The sequence below is a fragment of the Chrysochloris asiatica genome, unplaced genomic scaffold (genome assembly GCF_000296735.1).
Source record: "Chrysochloris asiatica unplaced genomic scaffold, ChrAsi1.0 scaffold00013, whole genome shotgun sequence".
In the NCBI taxonomy this organism is placed as follows: Eukaryota; Metazoa; Chordata; class Mammalia; order Afrosoricida; family Chrysochloridae; genus Chrysochloris; species Chrysochloris asiatica.
The window spans coordinates 23,558,481-23,575,523 of record NW_006408531.1 but is presented as its reverse complement, the minus strand read 5'-3'; the positions used below and the strand labels follow the sequence as shown (position 1 = coordinate 23,575,523).

The 17,043-nt window shown below is 38.8% G+C and overlaps 2 protein-coding genes across 3 annotated transcripts in view; one reads left to right on the top strand and one right to left on the bottom strand.

Annotated features, from left to right (window-relative positions):
- Positions 1–8,345, top strand: part of L3MBTL3 (l(3)mbt-like 3 (Drosophila)) — a 146,677-nt gene extending 138,332 nt beyond the window's left edge. The window contains exons 19-21 of one of the 2 annotated variants that reach the window (XM_006834672.1): positions 1,181–1,350; positions 1,563–1,625; positions 6,486–8,345. In XM_006834672.1, coding sequence (XP_006834735.1) covers positions 1,181–1,350; positions 1,563–1,625; positions 6,486–6,629 — 377 coding nt within the window. In that variant the 3' untranslated portion in view covers positions 6,630–8,345. The remainder of the gene's footprint in view (positions 1–1,180; positions 1,351–1,562; positions 1,626–6,485) is intronic. The other variant, XM_006834673.1, reaches the window with a different exon arrangement.
- Positions 8,346–12,298: 3,953 nt separating this feature from the next.
- Positions 12,299–17,043, bottom strand: part of SAMD3 (sterile alpha motif domain containing 3) — a 91,225-nt gene continuing 86,480 nt past the window's right edge. The window contains 4 exon segments of the mRNA XM_006878364.1: positions 12,299–12,387; positions 12,390–12,612; positions 13,682–13,764; positions 14,865–15,036. Coding sequence (XP_006878426.1) covers positions 12,299–12,387; positions 12,390–12,612; positions 13,682–13,764; positions 14,865–15,036 — 567 coding nt within the window.

The window sequence follows — 17,043 nt, the reverse complement described above, 5'->3', positions numbered from 1 at the left end:
TATTTGAAACACCAGTCATACAGCTCCGAGCATCACAGCAACATACAAGCCGACATAGAAGGCCATACTGACAGATAAGAAGCTGCTGGGTTAGAACCTCTTGACTTTTTTGGTTATCAGCTGAGTGCTTAGCTGCTGTGACACCAGGGCTCCCAAAATGAGCTGTGGTCACTGGTAATCCCAGTCATGATCCTGCCATATATGTATGTATGTATGCATGTATGTGTGTATACATATTGTTATCTTTTTCCTGAGGAGCAGATGGTGGGCTTTATTGTTTACAGTCCTCTACTTTCCTACAGAGTTACTATGCAATTCAAATCCATCAGAAGCTCTGCAGGAGAATGATGAGGCTTTCTGCTCTGATAAAGATTTACAACCTTGACAACCCTACACAGGGTTGCTATGAGTCAGAACCGACTTGACTGCACACAACTACCATACATGTATATATGTTAAAAGTGCATCTATGGATATATGTGTAAGCTGATTCTAAAATATATTTGGAAATGCAAAGGGCTAAGAAGAGCCACAGTGATCACAACCTTGGCCATAAGCATCAGGGCGTAGACAGTGTGATAGTAGTAAAGCCTCTGTATTGCTGCAGAGACCAGAGGAACAGAATGGAGACTCTGGGAGCACTCCACATTTATGTTTATGATCAAACTGGCAATGCATTATGCTGGGAAAAGAGTGCTCTTTTCAGTAAACGATGTTCAGGCAAATGTTTGGGAAAAAAATCAACAATATTGATCCTTACATTCCATATGGAGCAATAAATTTCACATGGATTGCAGATATGAGAAAGGTAAAACATAGAACAAGTAAGTATAAAGGTAAATAGTTGGCAGATACTTACTTTGTTTTTACCTTTCTAGTAAAACTGATGTAAATTTCTTTGAAGTATTAGAAAGGCAACATGGAATGACATATAGTGAAATAGAATTCCAACAATGGGTGATGTCGCAGACATTTCAGTGAATGTACAAGTTGTTTTCTTATAGTGACCTTTAGTAAAGGCAAAGAAAGTTATAATTATTCAGTATGATACTAAAAGGAATGAATGCTGTAACTATCTTTCAACAAAAGTAAATCTCATTATTTTGGGCAATGCCTGGTATTTGAAGCTTTTTGTTGCTGCTTTCCAGAGAGTGAATGCCCATTTGTTGTCATTGACTAGGTACCCGGGAAGAACCTACGGTGCAGCAGGCACAGCGCCGGTCAGCTGTCTTCCTTTCCTTTAAGTCTCCAATTCCATGTCTGCCCTTGCGCTGGGAGCAGCAAAGCAAACTTCTTCCAACTGTAGCTGGGATCCCCGCGAGTAAAGTTTCCAAATGGAGCACAGATGAGGTATTTTGTATTTTCTTTGTCAGGAAGCAGACTTATGAGTGCCTGAGTAAGTAGTTTAGTCTTTTGTCAGTTTTATTTATTGTGCGAGAGAAAAGGTCATGCTGAGGGGAACTACTAAAACCTAAGTTAAATATTTTGAACTGTAGCATTCAAATTCCGACTTTAAAAAAAAAAAAAAAAAATTAAACTGGGTATTTTGATATTTTTGACAGGTATCAGAATTCATACAGAGCTTACCTGGGTGTGAAGAACACGGGAAGGTATTTAAAGATGAAGTAAGTATTCTCCTAAATTGCAGTATGTTATTTGAAGGCATCAAAGTTATTGAAACAATGGATGATAAAATGTTGACATCGCAAAGGTGAAAGGAGATGGGTTATGTTGAAATTGACAAATTGATACTTATGTGCCTAACATGCAACCTTAATCAGTTTTATAAAAACGTCTTTGAAAAAGATAGATACTAAGAAAATGTTTCTAATTGCCATTTCTGATACCCCATAGCAGTAGCACTAGGCACTTTATAAAAATCAAAATGTAATATTAATAGCATGCATTTAACAGCACATAAAGAAACCAAAGGAAAAAAATAAGCAATCTTTTATTTAAAAAAAAAAAAATTATATTTATATGCCATTTTAACACCATACTCTATTTGGTGCTTAAAATAAGTAACATTACAATTATATTGCTTTCTAAAAATCTCTTTAGATCTTTCATATCTCTGCCAGATTTATCATAGCTGATGTTGATTACAAGCTGTTTTTGAAAGATTGTTAAATTTTTTTCAACTACCTGTCCAGTACTTCTGCATAACAGATGATTATTGATGATGTCATTCATACTTGTTAATTAGACTGGAAGTAATGCTATTAGACTAAAGCAGTAGTCTTTTCTCACTAGCTGTTGTTAGTGCCGTCAAGTCGGTTCTGACTCACAGAGACTCTGTATAGGGTTCCCAAGGAGCAGCTGGTGCATTTGAACAGCCGACCTTGCAGTTCAGATCAACTTGCGGTCCAAGGCTGTATCCTGTAACACCATACCAGGAACTAGCCGGTCATCTACTCTAAGCAGAGTAGTCAGTTGTTACTCAGACCTTGGTTGTGTAATGCTGCTAAAAGGTCAAAGGTAGACTCCGTTATCTCTGAGGCTTTTCCAACACCTGCTGTCTGCAGTTATTGGCATGTACACCTTTCATGCTCTGTGTAAGTTCAAGCAACAGACTTTATTGAGCACAGCAAGTATGTCAGGACAACTGACTGTCACTGCCATTACACACGATGAGAGGTCATTGGTGCTTTTAGTGTGTACCCCTTAAAATGCACATAAGTCGGGTATTACCCATCTTTTTTATTGAATTTCTTATTTCAGAAATGTTTTACTTGCTTTCTAGTTGCTCCTTAATTGGTAGTATTTACATATTGAGTTTCTTTTCCTAACTCCTAAACCCAGAGTATCCTTGTGGGTCACTCTCAGTTCACTCCTGACTGCTGAAGAGATTAAGATTCACAAAGGACAGGCTGTGGCTCTTCTTTTCAAGAGTCATGGAGGCATTATTTTTGTAAAACTGTAAACATTTTAAAAATTAAATGTGTTATAATTTCTATTTTTAGTTCTGGGAAGTGCTGTGGCTCCATATGCTAATCGCTGGAATGCTATCCACAAAGCTATCTGTGGTTCCAGTCTACCAGCCTTCTGATGGGAGAAAGCTACGACTTTCTAGTCCCGTGACGATTTAAAACCTCGGAAACCCTATTCAAGGTCGCTATGAATCGGAATTGACTTGATCACACTTAACAACATTTTTGGTTCTGTTAATATGTTGTTGTTGAGTGCCATCAAGTCAGTTCTGACTCATAGTGACCCTGTTTCCAAGGAGCAGCTGGTGAGTTTGAACTGCCAACCTTGAGGGTCCAGTGCTGTATCCTACAGCGCCAGTCCATATAGGTTCATATTATTATTTCATTTCAATAAGACTTGAGCTCAAATTAAAAATGCATTTATTTCTTTGAATAAGTTTTTCTTCATGGCATATCATCTTGGGAGATGCACCTCATGTGCCAAATATTTTTAAGGCCAGTCCTTCCTGTGAGGAAGTTGAGTTTCTCTGTGATTCATAAATTCATTCATTCCCTTCTTTATCCTGTGAACATGTGATAAATTCTACTATGTGTGTGTTATTCTGTGTTATGCTCTCTGGTAAGAAGGCAAATTCAAGAATAATATGAAATGATCTTTTGCGCTCAAGTTCCTTGCGAGATCAGCAGGCATTTTGGGTTTGAGTCCAAGAAGTGAACCATAACACACAACGAACTAAATTCTTGTAAGAACCCTGACAATGCAATAGGTTAAGCATTGTGTGCAAAAAGTCAGCAGTTCAAACCCACTCGCCAGAATGGGTTATTAATAGGTTGTTTTTTCCTCTTACACACTGCACATTTAGTCTATGAAAGTCCTCATTAGGTGTTTTTTCAAAACATACAGTGTTTGACTATGTTTCTTCACCTCTACTACTCCTGCCATGGTCCACACTACCATCTTCCACTTGGATTTGTGTAATAATTTACTAAGGAATCTCAGAAGAGTTTTTCCCACAGTCGATGTGCCTGGTGCTTCAGTCTCCCTGCGTCTAGGTTGCTCATAGCATTCTAGTCCCAGCACACCATGTGACCCTGCTAAAGCATAAATCACGTCCCTCATCTCTTCTGACCCTTTTACAAAAAGACACCAAACCCATTGTCATTAAATTGGTTCCTACTCATAGCAACTGTATGTAGATGTTTTCCAAGACTGTAAAACTTTATAGGAACAGCCAGCATCATCTTTCTCCCACGGAGTAGTTAGTGGGCTTGAATCACCAACCTTGAAGTTAGCACCCCAACCCACAGCACTACCAGCTTTTTATCCCAATCAGAGTAAGAGCCAAAGTCCTAATAAAGACTTGTAAGGACTTACAGTTTGACACCTGTTACCTCTCTTACCTCCTGACCTCTTTTCTACTCTGTCCCACGCTTATGTTATTCCAGCTACACTGGCTTCCTTGCTGTTCCTCTATTTGCCAGGCATGCTATGGTTCTTCCCTCTGCTTGGAATGCTGTTTCTCCACATGTTCATGAGGCTTGCTCCTGCTCAGATGAGTCCTCCCTGATCAGCCTACTTGAAAGTGCCACCTATGCCACACATAGCCCTGCCCATTGCTCCAGCCACTTCCCCAAGCAGCTGTTTTTTCATAGCCTAATCACTGAGTGGGACACTGCAGGTTAAGCACTGACCCCCAGGGTTGGTTTGAACTGCAAGGTTAACGGTTCAAACACACCAGCCACTCCTCAGAAACCCTATACAGGGTCACTGTGAGCTGGAACCAACTCAGTGGTGCTTAACAACAACAATCATCTGGTGTGGCATGTAGGATAAGTGCAGGACCACAAAGTCCATTTGAAACATAAGGTCAGCAGTTCAAACTCACCAATCACTTCTTGGAAACCCAATACTGGGTCATTCATTATGAGTTGAAACTGACTCAACAGCACTTTACAACAACCACCTTCTAATTTACTAATTAATTTGCTTATGTAACATGTTTATTGCTTATATGAGGTCCTGGTGTGGTGCTGTGGGATTAAAGCACTAGACCACAAGGTCAGTTTGAACTACAAAGTCTGAAGTTCAAACTCATCAACCATTATAAAGGTTCTCTGTGAGTCAGAACTGACTTGATGGCACTTAACAACAGCGATACTCCTTTCACGGGGGGGGCTCCAAAAAGCTCATGAACTTTCAGTTCTATTTTTCACAAAACTTTTTTAAAACCCTTCATAGCCTGTCTCCCACTACTAGAATGTAAACTTCAGAAAGAGATTGAGAGACTGCGTGTTTTGTTTTTTTTCTCTGCTGCATGCCTGGGTCTTAGAGAATGTCTGAACATAGTAGATGTTTAATGCATTTTTATTGAGTGATTTTTGCCATATGAAACATGCAGAATCCAAAAACTGTTACTGTTGTCAGACTTCAGTAGGATCAAGGTGGTAATTAAATTATCAGTCTTTGTAATGAGTTCCCAAAGCTTGACGTTTTTATTGACTTACAAGCTTCTACCAGACTGCCCATTCTGCTAAGTCTGCCTCAGCTGAGTGAAGTGTTACTGGATCTGCCCTCTTTGTCATTATTTTGTCAGCAATCTATGGCTGCTGGAGCAAGTAAAAACAGAGCAAATGTGCCCTAAAAATAGTGCTACGTTTCTCATGTAACCACTTAACTCATGTTACACTTGGAAACTAAGATTGAAATGTCTTTTGTGAGAATGTGAGTTACCTTTTGTATTACATTATAAAACTTAGAGGAAGGGTTTTGGGGGTTTTGTTTTTAAATTGTTAGGATGTGGCTGATAGCGTTAGCCTGAATTCTTTTATTTCCACAAACATTTGTGTACCTATTCTCAAACATATAAACTTACTGTTACATGTCCTGGTGTGGTTCAATAGACAAACACTGAACTGCTAACCACAAGGTCGGCAGCTTGAGCCTACCAGCTACTCCATGGGAGAAAGACGAGGCTTTCTGCTCCCAAAAAGATTTGCAGCCTCAGAAACCCTATACAGGGTTGCTGTGAGTCAGAATTAATTTGATGGCACTCAACAACTTGAGTCCTGGTATTACGCTATAGGATAAGCACTTGACCTTAGGGTTGGTTTGAACCACAAAGCCGATTCAAACTCACTAACTCCTCATAAACCCCCTGCAGGGTCACTGTGAGTCAGAAATGATTCCACAGCACTTAACAGCAACAACAATGACATAAAGTAGATTTGGGGCACTCTAGATTTTTCCATATTGTACAACCATCTTGAGTAAGTACCAAAGTCAGAGTGATCTCGGGAAGTTATGGGTGCCTTTCATTTCCCTGTGGGCAGTGTTTTCAAATGAATGTATTTTACTCCCAGTTGATACTTAGGTGTGTACAGTTTTGCAGTTATAGGTAAAAAAAGGTCAGTGTATCCAGAAAAGTTCCCCACCTAACCCCTCATGTGTGACATGATAGTGGTGGTAGTGTTTAGAAGACAGCTGACAATTTCATTTGGAAATTTCCCATAATCTGCATTAGATTAAGCCATTCTTTTGCTTTCTTTCCATTTAAGCAAATTGATGGAGAAGCTTTTCTGCTTATGACTCAAACGGACATTGTGAAAATTATGAGTATTAAGCTGGGTCCTGCTCTCAAAATTTTCAACTCTATCCTGATGTTCAAAGCTGCAGAAAAGAACTCTTACAATGAACTCTGAAGACGATGGATTCTGTCTACCATCAGCTCTCCGCTTTAAAGCTCATGTTTTATTCAAAGCACAAGGATGGTTGTAACTCTTCAGTGAGAAATCTCCAAAACAAAAAAGAGCAAGGCTATCGGATTATTTATATTTCTCAAGAGACAATATATGGATTTTTCTGAAAATGCTTGAGCTTTTAAGCAAGTACTGTCTAACAACAGTCATCTTTTTGGTTCTGTTCACTGAGCTAAATTTATCTTTGTAAATCTTTTTGAGTCTGGGGGTGGGGGGGGAGGGGAACCCTCATTAATTATTTATGGATAAGGGGGGCAGAATAAGAACTTTTGGCATTTTGTAAACATTGTTGAATTCTCTTTCATGTACACTGTTTCTTTTTCAATACTTGCAGGAACCTTTTTATATAATCAAAATTCAACTTAAACCAAATTAGTCAAAGCCTGGCTAAATTTAGCCAGTTGGGACTGTTATATGTATTGTTAATGTTGTGCCATATTTTGAATTGCAACATTATGCTAAGTATAACTTTGCAAGTCATGATATTGCCTAACTGCTTGTAATAATTTGTTGGAGCTGAATAGTTGTAAAAATTACTTTTCTTTAAATCAGTGTTCTTACTTTTGCACGAATTATGAAATGGTAAGCAAATTACTTTTTTCACCAGCATCTTTACTATAATTACCAAAAATGTGTATATAAAAGGATGACATTGAGAAAATAAAATATATAAAAGTAAACGTAAATAAATTAGGTAATGTATTTGAATGGCATCAGTCCCAAACATCAATGGTGCCCTGTATGTTTACGAGTCAGATGGTATCAAAGGAATATGCAGTTACATTTGGAGGAATGTTTGTAAGAGTCTTGAACTATTTATGAGATTGTCTTGAGCTTTTCTCTTAATTGTCATTGATGTAACTGTGGTGCTTTACAGAGATGAAGGGCTCGGTCTAGTCTCTACTAGTTCACAAAGAGCTGTTTCCGATCTTACAGTGTCCTTCAAACCCAAAGGGTTTCTTCAGGGTTGGATAAAGAGAGAGTGTAGAGTGTGTAGATTTTACTGAAAAGGCAAGGTGTGAGGGAGCAACACCAGAAGACAAAGATCCTAAATGCTCACAGGTCAGGGAGGCCGTTTCCCAAAGCAGTCGTTCAAGTACCTCCATGTTGGAAGGATTCCTTTTTCTGTAGAACACTTTGCCTCTATTTATAAGCGTACAGATGCACTTTAAATGAAAACCCTCAATTACCTATAAACTGATAGCTGGTAGTGTTATGTTTTTGTTTTTGTTTGCAAGATTGCATTTGCAAAGGAAAAGGTAAATTATTTCATCAGCCTTTTGATGTAGTTTCTAATCCAGGATTGGAAATTTATTCAAGGACTATTTTAAAAAATAGTAAGTTTGTAGCATGTTCTCAGAATTCTGGGGAAGTTCCATCTCTTTCTTTATTTAGTTGCTTATCAGTTTTTCTGATGTAGATCTCCTTCAATATCTCCAAGTCTATATTCCCATTGGGAGGCTAATAGTCATTTGCATTTGACATAATTCCAGGTAAAACAGGGTCCGTGACATCTACAGTGTCCCATTCATTTCTTTGCATGAATCTCTTTAATGAGTTTTTTGTTGTTTATTATTTTCTTTTTTTACGTTTTGTTCAGAATTTGTACATTCAAGTTGCACTTGTTATATCTGATATGAATAAAATAAAATCTTAATTGGCGATGTTTTGGGTTTTTTTGAACATCTGTATTATTCTTAAGAAAGGTTGTTAGAGGCAGAACAAGAACAGGAACTATACTCATTATATGGTTACTAGATGGCCCTGCCATTCACTGCTAGGATTCAGAATCATTTGTTCAATGATGTTCCAGATGATATAAAGAAGGGCAAAACAATTCAAAAAGACTATTTCAGGTTAAGTAAGATTCATGCCCATTGAGGAATAATATATACCTTTGTAGTGATAAGTATATGATATTTTAATGAAAGACTCATATATGATAATGAAAACCATTTAAAAAAATCTTTATACATCCACTCATTCTAAGTACTATGCTGTTATCTGTCGGAGACAAGGCAATAATTAAGCATCCTAGAGGGGTATGGGATTTATGTTCCTCAAGAAGTGGGGGAGTCCTTTTTGCCACTCCGTTCCTGAACTAGAGTCTTCAGTTTTAATAGAAGTAAAGTCCGGATGGTAGAAAGCTCATGGAATTGAGAAAAGCAGCCTTGTAAGACAAAGAGGAGGAATGGGGGATGGGGGACTGGACAGACTAGACCTTCTAAAGGCATCGAGATCATTATAAACATGGTGCAAGCCAAATGAGACCTGTCAGCAGGTTGAAGTGTGTCTATAGGCTGCCAGTTGGCAGTTTCTAGACTCTGAACTAAAAAGAAGTTAAGGTGGTATTCAGTAACAGTATTGAATTTTACTAAGTGATGGGGTTATGCTGGATACTGAGGATAGATACACCGTTAGGGCACAGTGAAGTGCACGGATCGGCCCTCATGGTCAAATCATGTCTTTATCTTGCTAAACATCAAACTTCACTGCAGTTTCCCTCCAACTCTGCCTCTGTCATTTTGCCCCAAAGAGGGACTTTCATTCAACTTCTGCTTTAGAGAGAGTGTATTTTGTAAGGAAAATCATCTTGAAGAAAATTCCAGTGAAGAGGGCTATGATAATTAAATTTGAAAAATGGGGGAGAGGTAATTTAGGAAATAAAAGTTTATAAGGTATGACAGAGTGAAGGATACAGAGACTGGGATAATGACTAGTTTGTATGAAAGTGACGTTGCCAAGCTGTTGTTGTTTACTCTTCCCATTCTGGTGTAGAAGGAGCACTGTGGTAATGTGGGAGAATCCTAGACTGCTAACCACAAGGTCAGTAACCCTAACCCACCAGCCGCCCCAGATGAGACTGTCTGCTCCCTTAAAGATGTGCAGTTTCATAAATCCAAACAGGACTCGGTGAGGCTCTGTAGGATAAGCACTGGACTTCAAACTACAATGTCAGCAGTTCAAACCTACCAACTGCTCCTTGGAAACCTTACACACAATGGCTATGAGTCGGAAGGAAATGACTCTAAGGCACCTAACAACAACACTCTGGTATACGAAGTTCATGGATAGTAATTGTTCAGATGGCCAGCTAATCTGTCACTTCCTTTTATCTCCCCAACTTAAAACACTTTAATGACTGAGCAATCTTTGAAAAGAGAAAAACTATCTAGAAGACTGTAGTGTATCAGTGATGAATTAATTTGCTCTGACTCTAAGAATATATGTTGTAAAAAGTTTTTCATTTACATAAACACCTTTCTTCTTAAACATTTTTATTTTAAGTAATGAGAAGTAACGTTTTATGTTTTGATGATTGCATCAAGAGAATATTAAAAACATTTTTCCTTGTGGAATACTAGGGAAAGAGTGAGTGTCGTGAGTCCTGTTAGACCCAGAGAATAGTTGCGCAGTCATGTACTTATGAACAAAACAAAATCGGAATGTGGGACTCAACCAATCACCATGTGTGCGGGATGGGATTGAAGGTGAGGACTGCCACTCCTGAGAGGCTGAAGGGCAGATCTAGGGAAGGCCCTAACCGGCAGACATGAAGGTGATGGCCACAGAGCCATGGGAGTACAAGGCCGGGTCAGTACACGCAGTCGCAGTCGGCAGATTGTGAATAGGATGCATTCCTAAGTGTGTCTAAGTCAAATGTGTACCTAAGTTGGAACAAGTGCATATGATTCTTCTTGAGTCTTACTGTAGTACAAGAAAAGGCTTTTGAAGCCTTTCCCATGATTTAAAAGCTGTATGTACAGTGATCAAAGGTACTGGTTATGAGTTTGTTGCAAGTAGAGGTAGGTTTGTTTCAAAGTGAAGGCATATTTATATAAAACTTAAAGGGCAACCAAGTCCCCCCTCCATCCAAAAAAAAAAAAAAAAGCTAAAGAGGATAGAGAGAAACACTGTAAACTGATGATATATGGCGGGAATAATAATCAATGTAATGAAACAAGCTATAAGAATGGTTGAATGTGAAGCTGATGATGTGCCCTGTAAACTTTCACTCAATGCAAAATAAAAACATTTAATTTAAAAAAAACAAAAAAACTTAAAGGGCAAGCAAGAGTTATCAGTTAGTTTATAACAAGACATAACTGTGTTCCAGACCAAAACATAGCCACCTGCTAAAACACAAAGAGCACACAGGGTAGATCTAAACCTTCAAAGTCAAAATGAGAGAAACCAAAAACCCTGTGGCTAAATGAGTACCAGGTGATGGCTGGATTTCAAGGGAGAGAAGCAATGAAGAAGGTACAGTTAGAGGTGATTGGAAGGAATGGCCAGCAAAAAGGAGACCTCAGGAATGAAACGACCCTTCTCAATAATGTAACACTGAATCCCAAACACCTAGGGCCAAGCAGGTCCTATAGAAGAAAAGAGAACGGAAGTATTGACCTTTTCTTAAAATGTTAAGATTCAAAATGTTTCGAAGCAATGTTTAAACCAAAGCGATAGTCCAAAGAGCACAATTTGGCAACTCTTGGATATAAAATCTTGCCAGTCACACCTAATCCAAAGAATTCAAATAAATCGGAAAAGCAGCATCTTTAAAAACTTAAATGTTCCTTGAAAGTATAACTGATGCTCTGGAATTCTTGGAGCTCACATAAGAATATATGGTCATCTACCTAAAATGAGGAGGAGCTCTGGTAGTGTCGTGGTTATGAATCAGGCTGCAAACCTTAAGGTCAGCAGTTTGAAACTGCCAGCTGTTCCATAGGAAAAAGATGAGGCTTTCTGCTCCTGTAAAGATTTACAGCCTCAGAAACCCTGTACAGGGTCACTATGAGTCAGAACCGACTCCACAACATATAACTACCATCACCACCACCTAAAATGAGGGGTGATAAAGGCTCGAAGTGACTGGTTAATAAGGTGTCAAGAGGTAGTTTAGTTTAAGAGTGTGCAAGACAAGATAGAGTCCCCACTGAACAGTTCTCATGTAGATGGGTCTGGTAAAAAGAGATGGGAGTAAGATTCTTAGGATTCAATAGTGAGTAATTGTTATGACTAATTGAGACTCACAATTGTAAAGGTATAAGTTTTGTAACAAAATCAAGGGAGTAGTTAATTGTACAGTCCAGAAACAGAGGACCCTAGAACCATTAGGGAGAAGAGCTCAAGCGGAATGCAGGACCTTATCCAGTGAAGCAGTGACACCAGAGATGGGGACATGGAGAGAGGGAGCAGCTGAGGACTCTAGAGTCATGGAAAGAGAGGGCCTGAGAGCTGGTGGCCAGGAGGCAGGCTTGCAGAATGTGCCCATTGGTAGTTTAATATATATGCCTGGGTTTAAAAAAAAAAAAAAAAAAAATGAATAGAGAGATGGTACATGGAAGGGATTATAACTATTGTAATGAAACAAAGTATATGATTTGTTGAATGTAAAACTGATGATCTGCCCTATAAACTTTCACTCATTTCACAATAAAAACTTAAAAAAAAAAAAAGACTATATGGTCATTAGGCCGCATTTTATTACAGAATTGCACAAAGAAGTATGTATCAAAATGTAATGTTAAAGGCATTGGAATCCATTTGATTAAGGTGACCTTCTAGTAATGTACATCTACCACCCTAAATCAAAGTAATTTTTTCAGTTATCCCAGAGATAATTCTAATAGCTTTTTGCATGCCATGACTAGGTGTTGAAATCCTTTCTTTTCCTTTTCCGTTACAAGGGGAAAGCGGGATGGTGCATATCAAAAATCAGTGTTTTTAGAAACCTGAGGGTTTGGCACAGTCTTTGTGGGCACCTAATCCCAAACACATGAAATGCAGCTAAGAGCGCGGCCAAGGCTGTAATACAGTCATCCACCTTCGTGAGCCTCTCTTTTTCTAAATACAAAGAAAATTCACAGTCACTGATGTTGAAAGGGTTTTTTACTTCTAACACGGGTGTTGAAACCTGCACCTGAAATACAAGAGAATGGAGTCACCGCCCAACAGTACACAAAATGATGAAATAAGAAAACATTCCTGAACTCTAACTATTAATGAGCTTGTTCAAATTTAGCTTCGTTGAAAATGTAACAAAACATACTTCAAAAACCAGGCCACCATCTTACTAATATAAATGTTAAGCATCCCAACAAAATCATAGAAACCTTTATATTGAACAAAATTATCAAAATGTGAAGCTGTTATTTCTCAACATATCCTCAATTTGTACACTACTGTAGGGGCTGTTTCCCGTCTCTTAATTCTCCCCAAATAACTACACTCTTCAATTTATATCAAAACAGCTGTTTTCTCAAGGGACTCAAATTGTATTCTTTTTAAATGTTCTTTGAGTTTAGGGAACAAGAAGTCTGAAGACGCAAAATCAAGGCTGTAGGGTGGAGTGTGGTCATGTTTCCTAATTCCCCTAGGACGGCCCTTACCCTCAAAGAAGGCGCAGTTGCACTGCCATGATGGAAAAAAATTCCTCAGTGCAACTTTCCTGACCCTGTCTTCACCAACGCAGTTTTCCATTTTCTTAAAATCTCTTCCTAATAAGCCCCTGTGATTGTTCTGTGTCCTTTCAGAAAATCTATTAAGATAACCTCTTTGGAATCCCAAAGCTCGTTGGTATTCTGAGATGACCCCTCTGCCTTGAATTGGACTAACCCAGAAAATCCCCTCAGAAACAACTGTTTTGATTGGAACTTTGTTTTGTTTGTTTGTTTTTAAGGCACACTGTAGCATGTAAGGTAAGCACTGGACTATTAACTGCAAGGTTGGTGATTCAAACTCACCAGCCACTTCTCAGAAACAGGGCAGATATGAGTCAGAACCGACCAGATGGCACTTAACAAGACAAAAGTGGGTTCCTGAGAGAACTAGTCTGCAGCCATCCACTGATTGCAAAGACACATTTTGTTTGGAATAAACCAATGCACATATGAAGCCCTAGTAGCAACATTTTTTGATTTAACCTTCAGAAATAAGTGATTCTATAAAAATGTAAATGGAAAAACAATATTCATTGGCAGCTTACATACCTTTTCATTTACAACAACAAAAAGGTTAGGATCATCCCCAAAAACATCTGGTAGGAGTAAACATGTGGCTGTCATCTTCATATCTGTCAAAGTAAACATGTTAGCAGTCCCCAGTAAAAATAAGCTTTTACCAACTGTCGTAAATAAAGCCAGTATCAAAATAACTGGTTTTTAAACAAAATTAATTATTACCCACTACAGAGAACGAGGCATTCTGGTGTGGTGCTGTCAGATGAGCACTGGGCCACAAGGTTGTTTGAACTGCAGGGTTAGCAGTTTAAACTCAGCAGCTGGACCTCAGAAGCCCTATGTAGTGTTGCTGAGTTAGAATGGACTCAACAGCTCTTAACAACAACAGCACAGAGGACGAGGAGCCTGGGTGCTACAACAGTTAAAAGTATCTATTGCTGCAAACTTCAAGGTTAGCAATTCAAAACTACCAGCTGTTCCACAGGAGAAAGACGAGGCTTTCTGCTCCTGTAAAGACTTACAGCCTCAGAAACCCTGTACAGGGTCACTGTGAGTTGGAACTGACTCCACGGCACATAACCACCACAACCACCACCATTGATAATTGAAAGGTTGTCACCTTAACTCCACCAAGCTGTTCAGCAGGAGAAAGAGCTGGTAATCTGCTCCCATAGAGATAGTTGTTGTTGTTAAGTGCCGTTGAGTCAATCCGACCCATAGTGACCCTGTATAGAGGGTTTCCGAGGAGCAGAGATGAGGCCAACAAGAGCCTGTGGGGCAGTTCTGTCACATGGGTTATTATGAATCAAAAATCAGCTCAAAGGCATCCGACAGCAACAACAGAGAACAAAGTAGCTCTCTTAGATCAGTATTTCTCGTGTGTTTAAGCAACATCCCCTTCTAATAAACCATAAAAACCTCAGGTTCTGCCTCAGAAGAATTCTATACTCCCCGTTCTCCCAGCCAGGATGATTTTTCCAGGCCTTTACTTTGTGATCTGTATTATAAAATTAACAGGTGACCACTCCCCTAAATATAACTTTACTGAATTAAGTGTGCTTTTAAAATCTGTACCTACATGCCTTACTTGAGAATTATTTTTTCCCCCACCACTTGTCTCACTGAATTTCACTTATTACCCAAACAAGGACATTTCCAAGTATCCTGAATGATACTGATGACTGAAAACGAACCCTATAGCAGGTTTACTAACGTTTTAATATGTCTTCATCTGTGTACTGTTTCATTTTTTCTTGTAAAACAGTATTGATTGGATTATCTGCCACTATATAAGAAGTCAGTATATTTTCTGAATAGGATTCCAAAATGTGCTTTGTTTTCTTATAAATATCTGTTCTTGTAAGGAGTTGGAATTCTCTGAACATCTGATAAAAGAAAAAAAAATCATAAGTAAACAAGCTAATTTAAGAATGTTACGAAGTAAATAACTATAGAACTTTAACAAACTTTGAATAGTGATTTAAAATATATAGTAGATATTTTTAATAGCTTTGGTGGAGAAATAAAGACTTAAGATGGGGAGGAGAAGAGAATGAAAACTTGAAGTGAGTGGGGAAAGATGAATACTAAACACAGGAAAATTCTAAGCCCATAGAATTCAAATCGTATAGATACAACTAAAGTGTTAATAGTATACGCGGGAGCTTCAAAAAGTTTGTGGAAAAACGAAATTCCATTATCTTTTAATTCTATTTTTCCACAAATTTTTTGAAGCCCCCTCTTAGATGCATAGCTTTGCTATTTAGGTAACCCTGCTAAGATTATGGGGCATTACAATTATTCAGGCAATGAGAGTCTCCCATTAAAGACAAAATAAGAAAACGATTAGATTGTATGAAACATATCTTGAAAAATACCTAACTGTAGTATCCTGATAAGAAAGAGGTGTCCTTGTGAAGTGTCATAGAGTCAGTTCCAACTCATAGCTAACCTGAATAGTGTTTCTGAGGAGTGGTTGATGGGTTTCAACCACCAACCATGTGGTTAACAGTCCAGTGCTTATCCTACAGTGCCACATCAAGACTCTGATCACATCATGAGAGAAGTTATTACATTATATTAAACTTCATCATGGGAAATTATTACATCTTAATTGCTGAATCACTGAGAAACCAGACCCAGCTAAGGTGGCACAAAACCTTAACTATCACAGTCACCTATATATGCTGTTAGGTGCCATCAAGTTGGTTCCAACCAATAGCAACCCAATACACCCCAGAATGAAACACTGCCCAATCCTGAGCCATCTCACAATTGTTGTTATGCATGAGCCCATTGCTACTGCCACTGTGTCAGTCCATCTCCTTGGGTGTCTTCCTCTTTATCACTGGCCCTCCACTTTACTAAACATGATGTCTGCTCCAAGGACGAATTGGTCCTGACAACATGTTCAAAGTGCGAGAGGTGAAATCTCACCATTGCTGCTTCTATGGAGCATCCTGGCTGTATTTCTTCCAAGACAGATTTGTTTGTTCTTCCAACAGTCCATAGTACTTTCAATATTCTTCACCAACACCATAATTCACCTGCATTGATTAGTCTATGATTTTCCTTATTCATTCCACCTTTCACATGCACATGAAGTGATTGAAAATATCGTGACTCAGGTTAGGCATATCTTAGTCCTCAAACTGATATCTTTACTCTTCAACCCTTTACAGAGGTCTTCTGCACCAGATGTACCCAATACCATACACCATTTCCACCACTCGTGTGCCGCTTAGTTGTACTGTGGTATGGTATCTTGTGTGTTGCTGTGATTCTGGAAGCTATGTGACCTATATATTTAATTCCAGCAGGTTCACCCATGGTAGACAGGTTTCAGCTGAGCTCCCAGATGAAGACAGAATAGGAGGAAGAAGAGACGGACAACTTATGAATATTTAGCCAGTGAAAACCTTATGAACAGCAGTGGAACACTATCAGCACCAAAATGTTGAATATTGAAACAAGATGAACAGCACCAGAATACTGTCAGATAGAGTGCCAGAAGATGAGCCCCTCAGGTTGGAAGGCATTCAAAATATAACTGCGGGGAAGAGTTGCTCCTCAAAGCAGAGTGGACTGTGATTATACAAACGCAGTAACTCCCCCGGGACCTTCATTTGCTGAAGGGGCACAACTCAAGGTGAAGAGAAATAGCTATAAAACCCCATTAATAATCAGAATATGGAGTATACAAATTATGAATCTAGGAATTTTTAAAACTGTCAAAAATGAAATGGAATGAATAAACATCGATATCCTAGGTATTGTTGTTGTTGTTGATGTCAGGTGCCATCAAGTCGGAACCGACTCATAGCGACCCCATGCACAGCAGAACGAAACAATGTCCGATCCTGGGCCAACCCCACCACCGCTGCCACACTTGA